Source organism: Elephas maximus, chromosome 4, assembly GCF_024166365.1.
Source record: "Elephas maximus indicus isolate mEleMax1 chromosome 4, mEleMax1 primary haplotype, whole genome shotgun sequence".
NCBI classification, from domain to species: Eukaryota; Metazoa; Chordata; class Mammalia; order Proboscidea; family Elephantidae; genus Elephas; species Elephas maximus.
The window spans coordinates 6,092,471-6,109,759 of record NC_064822.1 but is presented as its reverse complement, the minus strand read 5'-3'; the positions used below and the strand labels follow the sequence as shown (position 1 = coordinate 6,109,759).

The following is a 17,289-nucleotide window of genomic DNA, read 5'->3' as shown; positions in this document are numbered from 1 at the left end:
ATTGTTGTAATTGCATCAGCTAAGCATATCTGAAACAATTTTAGAAGCTGTCTATTTTCCGTTCAATTCTAATCAGTGTTTGCTTTATATATATATTTTTTAATATTAGGTGCAAATATATTCATAATTGTTATATCCTCTCGATGAATTTTATCATTTTATAATGTACTTATTTGTCTCTTATAATAGATTTTCAGTTAAAGTCTACTGTCTGATATCAACATACCCTCACAGCTCTCTTTGATATGGATTGAACTGTGTCCCCCAAAAATATGCGTTGTAAATCCTAATTTCTGCCTGTGATTATAATCCAGTTTGTAAATGGGTTGTGTTTGTTACGTTAACAAGGTAGAATTAGGTTATGTCAGTGAGGACTGTTGTTTTTGTTGTTGTTATGTGCCATCCAGTCGATTCCAACTCATAGAGACCCTAAGTGCAACAGAATGAAATGCTGCTTGGTCCTGCCCCATCCCCACAATCATTGTTATGTTTGAGCCCATTGTTGAAGCCACTGTGTCAATCTATCTCTTGACTGTCTTCCTCTTTTTCCCTGACCCTCTACTTTACCAAGCATGATGTCCTTCTCCAGGGACTTGTCCCTCCTGAGAACATGTTGAAAGTACCTGAGACGAAGTCTTGCCATTCTCACTTCTGAGGAGCATTCTGGCTGTACTTCTTCCAGACACATTTGTTTGTTCTTGTGCCAGTCCACAGTATATTCAACATTCTTCATCAACACCATAATTCAAAAGCATAAATTCAGTCTTCCTTATTCATTGTCCAGGTTTCACATGCATATGAGGCAACTGAACATACCATGACTTGGGTCAGGTGCACCTTGGTCCTTAAAGTGACATCTTTGCTTTTTAACATTTCAAAGAGGTCTTTTGCAGCATATTTGCCCAATGCAATGTGTCTTTTGATTTCTTGACTGCTTCTTTCATGGGTGTTGTTTGTGGATCCAAGTAAAATTAAATCTTTGACAACTTCAATATTTTCTCCACTTATAAGATTGCTCATTGATCCAGTTGTGAGGATTTTTGTTTTCTTTATGTTGAGGTGTTATCCATACTGAAGGCCATGGTCTTTGATCTTCATAAGTAAAGTGCTTCAACTCCTCTTCACCTTCATTCAGTAAGCAAGGTTGTGTCATCTGTGTATTGCAGGCTGATGCATGTTCTTCTTCATATAGTCCAGTTTCTCAGATTATCTGCTCAGCGTACAGACTGAATAAATATGTTGAAAGGATACAACCCAGATGCATAACTTTCCTGACTTTAAATCTTGCAGTATCCCTTTGTTCTCTACAAATGACTCCCTCTTGGTCTATGTACTCATGAGCACAATGAAATGTTCTGGAAAACTCATTCTTTGCAATGTTAACCATAATCTATTATGATCTATATAGTCAAATGCCTTTGCATAGCCAATAAAGCACAGGTAAACATCTTTCTGTTATTCTCTGCTTTCAGCTGACAGCAACAATGATACTGCTTATTCCCCAACCTCTTCTGAATCTAGCTTGAATTTCTCAGTTTCATGTGGATGCACTATTGCAAGCGCTCTTGAATGATTTTCAGCAAAATTTTACTTGCACGTGATATTAAAAATATTGTTAGATAATTTTTTCATTTTGTTGGATCACCTTTCTTTGAATGGGCATGAATATGGATCTCTTCCAGTCATTTGGCCAGTTAGCTATCTTCCAAATTTCTTGGTATACATGTGTGAGCACCTCCAGTGCTGTATTCATTTACTGAAATATCTCAAATGTTATTCCATCAATTCCTGGAGGCTTGTTTTTTACCAGTGCCTTCAGTACAGCTTGGGCTTCTTTCTTCAGTACCATCAGTTGGTAATTACATTATACCTCCTGAAATGGTTGAACGTGGATAAATTTTTTTTTAATTTTTATTGTGCTGTAAGTGAAAGTTTACAAATCAAGTCAATCTCTCATACAAAAATTTATATACATCTTGCTGTGTGCTACTAGTTGCTCTCCACCTAACAAGACAGCACACTCCTTCCCTCCACTCTCTTATTTGTGTCCACTCGGGAAATGTCTGACAATCTCTGCCCTCTCATCTTCCCTACAGACAGGAGATGCCAACATAGTCTCACGTGTCTGCTTGAGCCAAGAAGCTCACTCTTCACCAGTATCATTTTCTACCCCGTAGTCCAGTCCAATGCCTGTCTGAAGAGTTGGCTTTGGGAATGGTTCGTGCCTTGGACTAACAGAAGGTCTGGGGACCATGACCTCCAGGGTCCTTATAGTCTCAGTCAAACCATTAAGTCTGGTCTTTTTATGAGAATTTGGGGTCTGCATTCCACTGCTCTCCTGCTCCCTCAGGGGTTCTCTGTTGCGTTCCCTGTCAGGGCAATCATTGGTTGTAGCCGGGTACCATCTAGTTCTTCTGGTCCCAGGTTAATCTAGTCTCTGGTTTATGCGGCCTTTTCTCTCTATTTGGGCTCATAATTACCTTGTCTCTTTGGTGTTCTTCGTTCTCCTTTGCTCCAGGCGGGTTGAGACCAATTGATGCGTCTTAGATGGCCGCTTGCTAGCATTTAAGACCCCACTCTCCAAAGTGGGATGCAGAACGTTTTCTTAAAAGATTTTATTATGCCAATTGACTTAGATGTCCCCTGAAACCATGGTCCCTAAACCCCCTTAGCTATGCCGGCCTTCACTTTATTCAGGAAACTTCTTTGCTTTTGGTTTAGTCAGGTTGTGCTGACCTCTCCTGTATTGTCTTTCCCTTCACCTAAAATAGTTCTTATCTTCTATTTAATTAGTGAAAACCCCTCTCTCTCCCTCCCTCCCAACCCCCCGTAACCATCAAAGAATATTTTCTCCTCCGTTTAAACTATTTCTTGAGTCTTTATAATAGTGATTTCATACAACATTGTCCTTTTGAAACTGACTAATTTCACTCAGCATGATGCCTTTCAGGTTCCTTCATTTTATGAAATGTTTCACACATCCATCATTGTTCTTTCTTGATGTGTAGTATTCCATTCTGTGAATATACCATAATTTATTTATCCATTCATCCATTGATGGACACCTTGGTTGCTTCCATCTTTCTGCTGCTGTAAACAGTGCTGCAATGAACATGGGTGTGCATATATCTGTTCGTGTAAAGGCTCTTATTTCTCTAGGATATATTCCAAGGAGCGAGATTGCTGGATTGTATGGTAGTTCTATCACTAGTTTTTTTAAAGAAGCACCAAATTGATTTCCAAAGTGGCCGTACCATTTTACATTCCCACCAGCAGTATATAAGTGTACCAGTCCCTTCTCAACCTCTCCAACATTTATTATTTTCTGTTTTCTGGATTAATGCCAGCCTTGTTGGAGTGAGATGGAATCTCATTGTAGTTTTGATTTGAATTTCTCTAATGGCTAAAGATTGTGAGCATTTCCTCATGTATCTGTTAGCTACCTAAATGTCTTCTTTAGCGAAGTGTCTGTTTATATCCTTTGCCCATTTTTTAATTGGGTTATTTGTCTTTTTGTAGTTGAGTTCTTGCAGTATCATGAATAGATTTTAGAGATCAGGTGCTGATCGGGAATGTCATAGCTAAAAACTTTTTCCCAGTCTGTAGGTAATCTTTTTACTGTTTTGGTGAAGTGTTTTAGGTGTTTAATTTTAAGGAGTTCCTAGTTAGGTAGTTTTTCTTCTGATTTATTAGTAATGATTTTTATACCATTTATGCAATGTATTAGGGCTCCTAGCATTGTCCCTATTTTTTTTTCCATGATCTTTATCATTTTGGATATTATATTTAGGTCTTTGATCCAGTTTGAGTTCGTTTTTGTGCATGGTGTGAGGTATGGTTCTTGTTTCATTTTTTTGCAGATGGATATCCAGTTATGCCAGCATAATTTGTTAAAAAGACTACCTTTTCCCCATTTAACTGAATTTATGGCTTTGTCAAATATTAGTTTCTCATATGTGGATGGATTTAATCTGGATCCTCAATTCTGTTCCATTGGTCTACATATCTGTTTTTATACCAGTACGAGGCTGTTTTGACTGCTGTGGTAGTAAAATAGCTTCTAAAATCAGTTAGAGTGAGGCCTCCCACTTTGTTCTTCTTTTTCAGTAATGCTTTACTTCTCCAGGGTCTCTTTCCCTTCCATATGAAGTTGGTGATTTGTTTCTCTATGGCACTAAAAAATGTCATTGGAATTTGGATTGGAATTGCATTGTATCTATAGATCGCCTTTGGTAGAATATATATTTCTACAATGTTAAGTCTTCCTATCCATGAACAAGGTATGTTTTTTCACTTACATAGGTCTCTTTTGGTTTCCTGTAGTAATGTCTTGTAGTTTTCTTTGGATAGGTCTTTTACATCTCTGGTGAGATTTATTCCTAAGTATTTTATCTTCTTGGGGGCTACTGTAAATGGTATAGATTTGGTGATTTCCTCTTCGATGTTCTTTTTGTTGGCATAGAGGAATCCAACTGATTTTTGTATGTTTATATTGTATCCTGATCCTCTGCTGAACTCTTTTATTAGTTTCAGTAGTTTTCTTGAGGATTCTTTAGGGTTTTCTGTGTATAAGATCATGTCATCTGCAAATAGAGATACTTTTATTTCTTCCTTACAAATCTGGATGACCTTTATTTCTTTATCTAGCCTGATTGCTCTGGCTACGTCCTCCAGCACAATGTGGAATAAGAGTGGTGATAAAGGGCATCCTTGTCCAGTTCCCAGTCTCAAGGGGACTCTCTCCACTTACGTTGATGTTGGCTGTTGGCTTTTTATAAATGCCCTTTATTATTTGAGGAATTTTCGTTCTATTCCTATTTTGCTGAGAGTTTTTATCATGAATGGGTGTTGAACTTTGTCAAATGCCTTTTCTGCATCAATTGATAAAATCATGTGATTCTTGCCTTTTGTTTTATTTATATGATGGATTACATTCATTGTTTTTCTAATGTTCAACCATCCCTGCATACCTGGTATGAATCCCACTTGGTCATGGTGAATTATTTTTTTTTTTTATATGTTGTTGAATTCTATTGGCTAGAATTTTGTTGAGCATTTTTCCAACCGTGTTCATGAGGGATGTAGGTCTGTGATTTTCTTTTTTTGTGGCATGTTTAGCTGGTTTTGGTGTCAGGGATGTGCTGGCTTCATAGAATGGGTTAGGTAGTATTTCATCCTTTTCTATGCTCTGAAATACCTTTAGTAGTAGTGGTGTTAACTCTTCTCTGGAAGTTTGGTAGAACTCTGCAGTGAAGTCGTCTGGGCCAGGGTTTTTTTTTGTTGGGCGTTTTTTGATTACCTTTTCAATCTCTTCTTTTGTTATGGGTGTATTTAGTTGTTCTACCTCTGTTTGTGTTAGTTTATGTTGGTAGTGTTTTTAGGGATTCATTCATTTCTTCTAGGCTTTCAAATTTGTTAGAGTGTAATTTTTCATAGTAATCTGATACGATTCTTTTAATTTCAGTTGGGTCTGTTGTAATATCACCTATCTCATTTCTTATTCAGGTTATTTGCCCCCTCTCCTTTTGTCAGTTTGGGCAATGGTTCATCAATTTTTTTAATTTTTTCAAAGAATCAGCTCTTGGTCTTGTTAACTCTTTCGATTTTTTTTCTGTTCTCTATTCCCTTTAATTCTGCTCTAATTTTTATTATCTGCTTTATTCTGGTGCCTGAGGGTTTCTTTTGTTGCTCTCTTTCTATTTGTTCAAGTTGTAGGGATAATTCTTTGATTTTGGCCCTTTCTTCCTTTGTATTTGTGCATTTACTGATATAAATTGACCTCTGAGCACTGCTTTTGCTGTGTCCCAAAGGTTCTGATAGGAAGTATTTTCATTCTCATTGGACTCTATGACTTTCTTTATTCCATCCTTAATGTCTTCTATAACCCAGTCATTTTTGAGCAGGGTATTGTTCAATTTCCCAAATGTTTGATTTCTTTTCTCTGCTTTTTCTGTTACTGGTTTCTACTTTTATGGCCCTTGGTCAGAGAAGGTGCTTTGTAATATTTCAATGTTTTGGATTCTGCAAAGCCTTGCTTTATGACCTGATATGTGGTCCATTCTAGAGAATGTTCCATGTGCACTAGAAAAGAAAGTATACTTGGTTGCTGTTGGGTCAAGTGTTCTGTATATGTCTATGAGGTCAAGTCGGTTGTTTGTGGCATTTAGATCTTCCATTTCCTTGTTGAGCTTCTTTCTGGATGTCCTGTCCTTCACTGAAAGTGGTGTGTTGAAGTCTCCTACTATAATTGTGGAGCTGTCTATCTCACTTTTCAATGCCATTGGAGTTTGTTTTATATATCTTGCAGCCCTGTCATTGGACACATAAATATTTAGTATGGTTATATCCTCCTGGTATATTGTCCCTTTAATCATTATATAGTGTCCTGGCTTATCCTTTGTGGTAGATTTAACTTTAAAGTCTATTTTGTCAGAAATTAATATTGCCACTCCTGCTCTTTTGATTGTTGTTTGCTTGATATATTTTTTTCCATTCTTTCAGTTTTTGTTGTTTCTCTAAGTCTAAAATGTGTCCCTTGTAGGCAACATATAAATGAATCATGTTTTTTTTATCCATTCTGCCACTCTCTGTCTTTTTACTGGTGCATTTATTCCATTTACATTCAGCATAGTTATGGGTATGTATGAGTTTAGTGCTGTCATTTTGATGTCTTTTTGTGTGTGTTGTTGACAGTTTGTTTTCCCACTTAATTTTTTGGGGCTGAGTAGTTTATACATTGTCTTTTCCTCTTATTTGTTGTTGATTTTGTTTCTGCTCAGTCTCTATTTTTTTCTTGTATTTTAATTTGGTGAGTAGTATTGTTAGTCTCCTTTGTGGTTGCCTTAATATTTACCCCTATTTTTCTAAGTTTAAACATAACTTTTATTTATTTATATCACCTTGTCTTCCTCTCCATATGAGAGATCTATGGCTACATTTCTTAGTCCCTCATTATTGTTTTAATGTTGTCTTCTTTTACATAATAACATTGCTGTTTCTCTTTTTTGAGCGTTTTTTTATTTTGATTTATTTTTGTGATTTCCTGTCTGGGTTGACATCTGATTGCTCTGTTCAGTGGTCTAGTCTTGGGTTGATACCTGATATTATTGATTTTCTAACCAAAGAACTCCCTTTAGTATTTCTTGTAGTTTTCATTTGGTTTTTATGAATTCCCTAAACTTCTGTCTATCTGCAAATGTCTGAATTTCACCCTCATACTTGCGAGACAGTTTTGCTGGATATATGATTCTTGTGTAGCAATTTTTTTTCCTTCAGCACTTTATATAAGTCATCCCATTGTCTTCTTGCTTGCATGGTTTCTGCCAAGTAGCCCTAGCTTATTCTCATTACTTGTAGGAGACTTTCTGTTTACCCCTAGCTGTTCTTAAAATTCTCTCTTTATCTTTGGTTTTGGCAAGTTTGATTATAATATGTCTTGGTGACTTTCTTTTAACATCTACTTTATGTGGAGTTCGATGAGCATCTTGGATAGCTATATTCTCATCTTTCACGATATCAGGCAAGTTTCCTCCAACAAATCTTCAACAATTCTCTCCATACTTTCTGTTTTTCTTCCCTTTTCTGGTACTCCAATCACTCGTAGGTTATTTCTCTTGATACAGTCCCACTGGATTCTTAGGGTTTCTTTGTTTTTTTAAATTCTTTTATCTGATTTTTTTCAAATATACTGGTGTCAAGTGCTTTATCGTCTGTCTCACCAATTCTGCCTTCCACTTGTTCAATTCTGCTCCTCTGACTTTCTATTGAGCTGTCTAATTCTGTAATTTTATTGTTAATCTTCTGAATTTCTGATTGCTGTCTCTCTATGGATTCTTGCACCTTATTAAATTTTTCATCATGATCTTGAATAACCTTTTTAATTTCTTCAACTGCTTTATCTGTATGTTCCTTGGCTTGTTCTGTGTATTGTCCGATCTCCTTCCTGTTGTCTTGAAGAGTTCTGTATATTAACCTTTTGTATTCTGTATCTATAATTTCAGGAAAAACCTTCTTCCAGAAGATCCCTTGATTCTTTGTTTTGAGAGCTTGTTGAAGCAATCATGGTCTGCTTCTTTATGTGATTTGATGTTGACTGTTGTCTCCAAGCCATCTATAAGTTATTGTGTTAGTTTATTTTATGTTTGCTTGCTGTATCCTGGCTTCTTGCTTTGTTTTGTTTTGATGTGCCCAAATGGATTGCTTGAGTGAGCTACCTTGATTATTTTCACCTTTGAAGTTCTGATGTCCTGTCACCAGGTGGCTGGAGATGTTTTCATGTATATCAGTTTAGGAGTCCATTCACTTTTCTTGAATGGATTCATCTCAGGTGTCCAGGTAGCTGGTCTTAAAGTGTGTGGTCCTATGGTCTTAGGGGGGTAGGGGTGATTGGTGTAGGTACAGGTATCTGGTTGCACCTGTGGTTCACACTCTGAACAAGGCAGGGGACTGATAACCATCCCCCGAGTGTCTGTGAGGAAAGTGTGTCCCTGTTCCCTAGAGCATACAGGTGGTTGGGCTCTGCAGGTGGACCATGGGCACCCAGTGCTTTTGGTTGTAAGGATTGGGAGGTACCAGTTATCCTTGGACCCCTGTCGTGGGTGGTTCAGTGACCTGAGTGGAGCCACCATCCTTAGGTCTCTGATATGGGTAGGTGAGGACACTGTTTAATAGGCAAAGCAATGTCAAACATCAAACACCCACCTATCCATTGCACAGCTGAAACAGTTGCAGTCTGCCAGCAAAGGCCTATTCTCCTGAAATAGGCCCACACAGGTCCATGCAGGGGGAAAGGTATTCAAAGTCCATGGACCTTTTATGCCTGGACAGGAGCCGCTTCTGTCCTAAGCTCCCCAGGTTAGTGGAGCTGGCAAATTATCTTTTCCCCCAGTCGTGAATTTATTCCTTCTCCAAGGCCGTGAGACTGTATCAGAATGCTCAGCAGGACCTATCTCAGGCCCAGGGAAATCAATAGCCACTAAAGCCGACTTGGAGGTAGGGGGCAAGGTAAAATATATGCAAGTACTTAGCTTTTGCCAAGAGTGTCGTTCTTCTCTGATTCCGTAGGTGTGGGTAGGCTGTGCGGCTGGTTGTTTCTCCCTAGGAAACTGTGGTCAAATGCTACCACCAGCCTGCCGCATCCGCTCCCAAGAATGGTGCCTGCAGGATCCTAGTAATTTAGGCCTGGTAACTCCTCTCCGCTTCTGAACTGCCTCTCCCTCTCCCTGCTGCTTGGTCAGTTTTCTAACTTTGCCTTTCATGTTCGCAAGTCCTAACCCAGTGCCCCCAAGTTGATTCCGACTCATAGCCACCCTGTAGGGCAGGGTAGAACTGCCCCATAGAGTTTCCAAGGAGCACCTGGCAGATTCGAACTGCTGGCCCTTTGGTTAGCAGCCGTAGCACTTAACCACTACAACACCAGGATTTCCATCACGGCTCCTAGCTTGTCAGAAATATAATCGTTTCCCTTGTTTTTTCAGGTCTTTGTTGTAAGAAGCATCTGGCTATTCTGCCATCTTGGCCCCACCTCATGTGGACAAATTCTTTTTGGGACAGTGACTCTTTGTATTCCTTCCAGCTCCTTCTGATGCTTTCTGTGTCATTTAGTATTTTGTCCTCAGTGTAGTTGTTGTTAGATGCCATTAAGTCTGTTCGAACTCATAGTGACCTGTGATGGTTATGGTTGTGTGTCAACTTGACTGGGCCATGATTCTCAGTGGTTTGGTATGATACAATGACTTCCACAATGAGATTTGATATAATGTGATCATTTCCGTGACGAGATCTGCTGTGAGTAGCCAATCAGTTGAAAGGGAGTTTCCTTGAGAGTGTGGCCTACACTGAATATAAATAGACATTCTGGCAAGACTGGAAAGCTTTTGCTCATTCTTGATTCTGCAGCTGGCTCCTATTCATCTGGCCTCCAGTTCTTGGACTTGAGCTAGCAGCTTACCTGTGGACTTGTCCTCCTATTTTTGGATTCATCGATCTTCACAGCCTGTGAGCAAAAGCCCTGCTCTCTGACCTGCCGACCTTTGGCTCACCAGCTCCTGCAACTATATGCATCAGGAGAAGCCTCTATCCTCACCCACGGATGTGGGATGTTCCAGCCTCTACAACTGCATAAGTCATTTCCTTGATATAAATCTCTCTCTATATATATATACTTAAACACTTCACCGGTTTTATGAGAACCCAGCCTAAAACACAACTCTATTGTACAACAGAACAAAACACTGCATGGTCCTGCACCATCCTCACAATCTCTGTTATGCTTAAGCCTGTTGTTGCACTGTGCCAATCCATCTCATTGAGGGTCTTCCTCTTTTTCACTGACCCTGTACTTTACCAAGCATGATGTCCTTCTCCAGGGACTGGTCCCTCCTCATAACACGTCCAAAGATGTGCGATGAAGTCTTGCCATCCTTGCTTCTAATGCACATTCTGGCTGTGCTTCTTCCAAGACACATTTGGTCATTCCTCTGGCAGTCCATTGTATATTCAATATTCTTTGCCAACGCCATAATTCTAAGGCATGGATTCTCATTCTTTCTTCCTTATTCACTGTCCAGCTTTCACATGCATATTAGGCAATTGAAAACACTATGACTTGGGTCAGGCACACCTTTGTCCTTAAAGTAACATATTTGCTTTTTTACACTTAAAAGAGATCATTTGCAGCATTTTTGGCCCTACAGTGGGGTTTCTTCAATACATCGTTTGATTTCTTGACTGCTGCTTCCGTGGCCGTTGTTGTAGATCCAACTTAAATATCGCGACTCGAGTCTTGAATTTTTTCTTGACTTCTTTCAGCTTGACAAATGCTGAGCATGTCCTTCCCTTTTGGTTTTTGAACTCCAGGTCTTTGCATATTTCATTATAATATTTTACTTTGTCTTCTTAAGCCTCCCTTTGAAATCTCTTCTGCTCTTTTACTTCATCATTTCTTTCATTCTAGTGGTTATGAACTCTCTTAGTTCTAATTATCTGGAAATATCTTAATTTTGCCCTCATTCTTTAAGCACCGTTTTGCAAGTATAGTATTCTTGGTTCACAGTTCTTTTCTTTCAGTATTTTACATATGTCATTCCTTTGCCTTCTTTCTTTTGGGGTTTCTGAGGAGAAATCAGCACTTAATGTCATTGGGGACTATTTGCTTCTCTCTTTTTGGTGTCCGGATTCTCTCTTTAGTTTTTGAGAACTGGATTATATTGTATCTCAGTGTGAATTTCTTTGGGCTAATCCAACTTGCAGTTCACTGCACTTCCTGGAGTTGTAGATTATATCCTTTATCAGATTTGGAAAGTTTTCTGCCATTATTTCTTCAAATATTCTTTCTGTCCCTTCCCTCTCTCATTCTTCTTAGATTCCCAAGATGCTTATGTTAATTCACTTGATGGTGTCCCACACTTCCATTAGGACTTATCTCTTGCTGCTCCTCAGTCTTCATAATTTTAAATAACATCTTCTAGTTACTGACCCTTCTTCTGCCAGCTAATAGATGTTGTTAGGTACATCTAAATAGGTTTTTTTTTTTTTTTTTTCAGTTCCAGTTATTGTGTCTTTCAGTTCCAGTATTTCTGTTTGGTTTCTTTTATACTATCTCTTTATTTGAAGGAGCCCTGGTGATGCAATTGTTACACCCTCAGATGCTAATCGAAAGGTTGGTGGTTAAAACTCACCAGCAGCTCTGTGGGAGTAAAGACCTGGCAGTCTGCTCCCGTAAAGATTACAGCCTAGGGAACCATATAGGGCAGCTCTACCCTGTCCTATAGGGTCACTCTGAGTCAGAATCAACTCACTGGCCCGCAACAACAACAACATCCCCTTATTTATATTCTCAATTTGTTCATGCATGATTTTCCAGATATCCTTTCATTATTTTTGTTTTCCTTTAGTCCCTGAGCTTGTTTAATATTGTTGCATTATATTTTTCCAATCTGTACATTATATATATTAAAAAAAAAAACATTATATAGGCTTCCATAAATACAATTTTTCTTGTTCACATGAATGAGCCATCCTTTACGGTTTCTCTGTGTGCATTAGGATTTGTTGTTGAATCTGGGATGCTAGAATTTTACTCAATTATCCCAAATATACAATGTTTTTGACAGTGTTAATTAATGAAAGAAAATCTTAGGTAGGTATAACCTTCTGAATTTGCCTAACACTCCCCCTCTTTCTCTGTGATATCTCCATTTCAGGCTACCCCTACATTTTAGTCTTTCAGCAACTCCCAGACCGACCAAAAAACATACTAATCAACCTTCTCAGACTTTACTCTTTGATTTCCACTCCCTCCTATCCTCTGTGAGGGCTCCCATTCTGACCACACCAAGGTTTCAGACCATTAACAGCTCCCAAATCAATCAGAAAGCATGTACTTTTTGAACCACTGTCAATCAGATATAGACAATGGTCCTTGGTTGGCGCTCTCTGCTCCACTCTGTAAGGGCTCCATTACTGGCCAGACCAATAATTCAGTCTTTTCAGGCCACTTCCAATTCAGTCAGAATACCTAAAAGCAGAGTTCACTACCAATATCTGTCCCATTTATTTCAGAGCGAGAGATACAGGCCCTTCCTAGTACATGGGAGAGCTGTGTGGGAGCAGGTGTAGCTGAGGCTCTGCTGCAGTTGTCCTTTTGCTGTAGAGGAGAGGGAGGGGAGGGAAAGATCCAGCAGTCCGTCTGGAAGATCTGTTAGAAATATCTGTCCTATTCACCTCAGAGCTAGAGTTTGGGTTCTCTCTTAGTGCATTGGAGAGCCGTGGGTCCATTAAGGTTGTGAATGTGGCTCTACTGCGGCTGTCCATCTGCCACCAGGAGGGAGAGGAGCAGGGATACTCTGAACAATCCATCCGGAAGCTCTGCCAGGGACAGCTGTCCTATATACCTTGGGGTCCCAGTGGCACAGTGGTTAAGCGCTTGGCTGCTAACTGAAAGTTCAGCAACTTGAATCCACCAGCAGCTCCATGAAAGAAGGATGTGACAGTCTGCTTCGGTATAGATTACAACTTTGGAAATCCTATGGAGCAGGTCTGCTCTGTCCTATAAGGAGGCTACGAGTCAGAATAAACTTAATGACAACAGGCTTTTTTAATACCTTGAAACTAGAGATTGGGGCCCCTCTTAGCACAAAGGACAGCTGTGGTCAATTGGAGCTTTGACTGCAGTTCTGTGGAGCCATATGTTGCTGTGCCAAGAAAGGGAGAGGTGGAGACAGTGAAAAAGAGATTGTTCTACCCCTTCTGTCCTTATTTTACTTTGTGACTCCTTGCTGTCATTTTTGGCCACCTTTTCAAAGTCCTCAAAGGGCCAAGTCACACTTCTAGTTGTTTTCCTGCTGTTCATATGGGGAGGTCAGGATCCGAGCCCTGTTCATAATGCCATTTCCAAGAATTACTCCCCCACCCCCATGCAGTATTCTTGATGGTACTCAACAGTAGAATTACAAGAAAGGCTGTAAACAAAAGCATGCCCTGGTGGCCCTCCACAGGGCACCCAAGTTGCCCTTCTCCTTGGTCCCACCAGTCAATACTTTTTGGTTTTCTTACTAGCTTCAGCAATCTCCCAGTTCATCAACTGACTCTTATGCAGAGGTGCCCATTGGACTTTTGAACCTCTAACCTCCAAAATCAGTTAACAGAACAATTGAGAGATAATTATTGGCTTGGTATTGTGCCTTCTGCCAAAACCCAGGTTTTGACAGAAGGGCAACTATTTGGAAACCCTCGTTGCATAGTGGCTAAGAGCTATGGCTGCTAACCAAAAGGTTGGCAGTTTGAATCCACCAGCCGTTCCTTGGAAACCCTATGGAGCAGTTCTACTCTGTGCTATAGGGTCACTATGAGTTGGAATCGACTTGATTGCAACGGGATTGTGCCTTAGTGGATACTGAACACTTGATTCATGTCCATGAAATAGTTTTAATACCAGAAATTTCAACCAAAAGGTATCTATATTTTATACTTTAGGTCAAAGCATAAAATCGCTATAAAATATATGTTTAAATACATGTTCCTGAGTTAAAAATATTTTCTGATGAGTTTAACTTAAAGTAATCCAAAAAGCTAGTAATAATTATTATACTTACTGTGGCGTTTTTCCCCTGTGGAAGTTCTTTGTTCCTTTACTTGTATTTTTGATACAGAATCTTGATCCTCAACCGAAATTTTTTCACCTGGTTCATCATTCTGAGCTATATAAAGAAATGCATTTAGACCACCAAATAGAAAAACAGATCTATTGTGAAATCTCTAGATTTCAAATTTATAACAAGTACACAGCAGCATTTTCTCTCATTTTTATGAAGTTATAAGGAAAATTACTATGTGCTATATCTACTGTGAAAAATGAGAAGACTGCTAATGGGTAGTTTTGAAACTGGCTCTTTATTTCATAATTTGGTGCTATTCCTAGCATCAAATATGTTTTATATTTATCTCTAGTTTTCACAAGTTAGTCATACTTTAAATTAATACATATTCATAGACCCAACCATGAAAATGATTATGCAGAAGGTCAACCTTTATAGCATTACTCATAACTGCAAAATACTGGAAATCACCTAAATATTCAAGTATAGGGAACTGGTTGAATAAACTAAGGTGTACATGACAAACTATGACATAGTTAAACTGTAGTATATAATGTGGTACAAATAGCTGTAATAAAAATGAAATTTGTCTCCATAAACATGTAATGACTTCAAAAAATAAAGTGAAAAAAAAAACTGAAAGAGAAGATATATAGAATGCTATCATTTGGGTAAGAAAGAAGGGTAAGAATAAAAAAGAGAGAGAGACAGAAATACGGAGACACTTACTTTCCAAAATTAAATACAGAAAAAGTTTTACCAGAAAACAATGTAGTTGGCTACCTTTCAGAGGAGAAGGGGAGGACTTGGGGAGGCAAGGCAAGGGATACAGGAGGGAAAAACACTTCTCTAACTATACTTTTTTCCATATTATTTACTTTTGGAAGTAGGTTAATATTCTACATATTCCAAAAAATAGTATTAAATCAATAAAGAAGGGGAGTTAAACAGAAAAAAAAACAAAACAAAAAAAAAAACAAATGAACCTAATGAAGGAGAAAAAAAAAAAAAAACACTGGTCTAATTAACTGATGAATATAGTAGCATACCTATGCCCTCAGTCTTGGGCAAGAATGTGGGTGGTAGGACTGCGAACAAATCAGGAAACCTTTTTAATAGGTTTTTATTTTTTTGTAGTGGTATGAGCTAAGAAATTCTGAAATAATTTTAGAAGCATTATAGTATTGAGCAATACTAAATGTGTTGATCTTGTTCAAAGCCGGGATCACACTATGGAAGAAAGGATATACACATATGATATGGAGAAAGGCAAGAAAGCTTGGTGGGGATGAACTGGAACTGAGATGCCAAAGAGAATTCATCATTTCTAAAATATCTCTCTGCATGTATATGTGCACATACTTATGTATGTAGGCATATGTGTGTATGAATATGTGTATATGCATTTGTCTATACTGGGGAGTCCAGACCCAGGTAAAATACTATTTGTGATCATTTAGTCCTGACTATAGGTAATGACAAAAGTTTTACTAGTCAGGCCTCATGGGTGAAAGCTTCCCTCCCTACACCAAACTTGATGCATAGGCACTTCATTGCAGTGTCTGGAGAGGGTGAGAGTCAAGGCTAAGGACTCCAACCCAGCCTCTAATGCCTATCTGCACTGCTAGGCCAGGTGCTTCCTTTCAAAGGCTTCTTTATTGGGAGGGATGGGGGAAAGAGAGAGGGTACTTGGCTGAAACACTGTTCAGGAGCCTTCCGTGAAACCAACCTGTAAGCCTTTTACTATGTATTCAGTATATTTGCACTCTTAGTCCTTGTTCCTCTCACTCCACTTGTCCCGCAGGTCTGTAACAGTGGACATGCCTTTTATTTGCGGCTCCCTTGGTAGTAAGATGATCCACTTATCTTCTCTGATACATCTGACCTTTGCACAGTACCAATCCATAGGAGAAAAGGGAAAATTGGTGGAACAGGTGGCCTTTCCTTTGAGCCTTCTCCTTATACTGCAGCATTAAATAAACAAAGGCTAAATTGTTAATTTCAGTTTGGTTCCTTATCTTAATCGACTACGTCAACATCTGGAAGATTACTCTCTCACAAATTGGCTTAGTGAGGAGGGTAGTCAATTAAGCCCACTGTTGTTGTTGGGTTGTCATTACGTTGTTGTTAGGTGCCATCGAGTCAGTTCCAACTCATAGTGACCCCATGCATAACAGAACGAAACATTGCCTGGTCCTGTGCCATCCTGACAATAATAGGTATGTTTGAGCCCATTGTCGCAGCCACTGTGTCAATCCATCTCATTGAGGGTCTTCCTCTTTTTCACTGACCCTTTACTTTACCAAGCATGATGTCCTTCTCCAGGGACTCATCCTTCCTCATAACATGTCCAAAATACATGAGACAAAGTCTTGTCACCCTTGCTTCTAAGGAGCATTCTGGCTGTATTTCTTCCAAGACAGATTTGTTCATTCTTCTGGCAGTCCACGGTATATTCAATATTCTTTGTGAATACCATAATTCAAATGTGTCAATTTTTCTTTGGTCTTCCTTTTTTGTTGTACAGTTTTTGCATGCCTATGAGGTGATTGAAAATATCATAGCTTGAGTCAGGTGCAGCTTAGTCCTCAAAGTGATATCTTTGCTTTGTAACACTTCAAAAAGGTCTTTTGAAGAGGATTTGCCCAAGGCTGTACTTGGTTTCTTGACTGCTCCTTCCATGGGCATTGATGGTGGATCCAAGTAAAATGAAATCCTTGACAACTTCAATATTTTCTCCATTTATTGTGATGTCACTTGGTCCTGTTCTGAGGACTTTTGTTTTCTTTACATTGAGGTGAAATCCATACTGAAGGCTGTAGTCTTTGATCTTCATCAGTAAGTGCTTCCAGTCCTCTTTACCTTCAGCAAGCAAGTCCGTGTCATCTGCATAATGCAGGTTGTTAATGAGTCTTCCGCCAATCCGGATGCATTGTTCTTCCTACAGTACACCTTCTTCCTAGCATGTTGTGTCCCCAAAACATCATCAATTGCCAGCAGAAGAAAAAGAAATATCTGCCCTCACTTCTGATCTTAAGGAAGCCAAATTCTCCGTGAGACTACTGCTCTATGCAATACCCCCATCTGACTTGTTCACAAGGTCGTGGGTGCTTGAAGACTCACCATTAATTAAAGGTACTCAATGTCACTGTGTTGCATTTGGCACTGGTGGTATTGGACATTCTGACTGTCA

The 17,289-nt window shown here is 39.0% G+C and overlaps 1 protein-coding gene across 1 annotated transcript in view; it reads right to left on the bottom strand.

The window, feature by feature from the left end:
* Positions 1-17,289, bottom strand: part of CCDC7 (coiled-coil domain containing 7) — a 422,824-nt gene that overhangs the window by 142,099 nt on the left and 263,436 nt on the right. Inside the window, exon 27 of the mRNA XM_049881615.1 lies at positions 14,094-14,198. Coding sequence (XP_049737572.1) covers positions 14,094-14,198 — 105 coding nt within the window. The remainder of the gene's footprint in view (positions 1-14,093; positions 14,199-17,289) is intronic.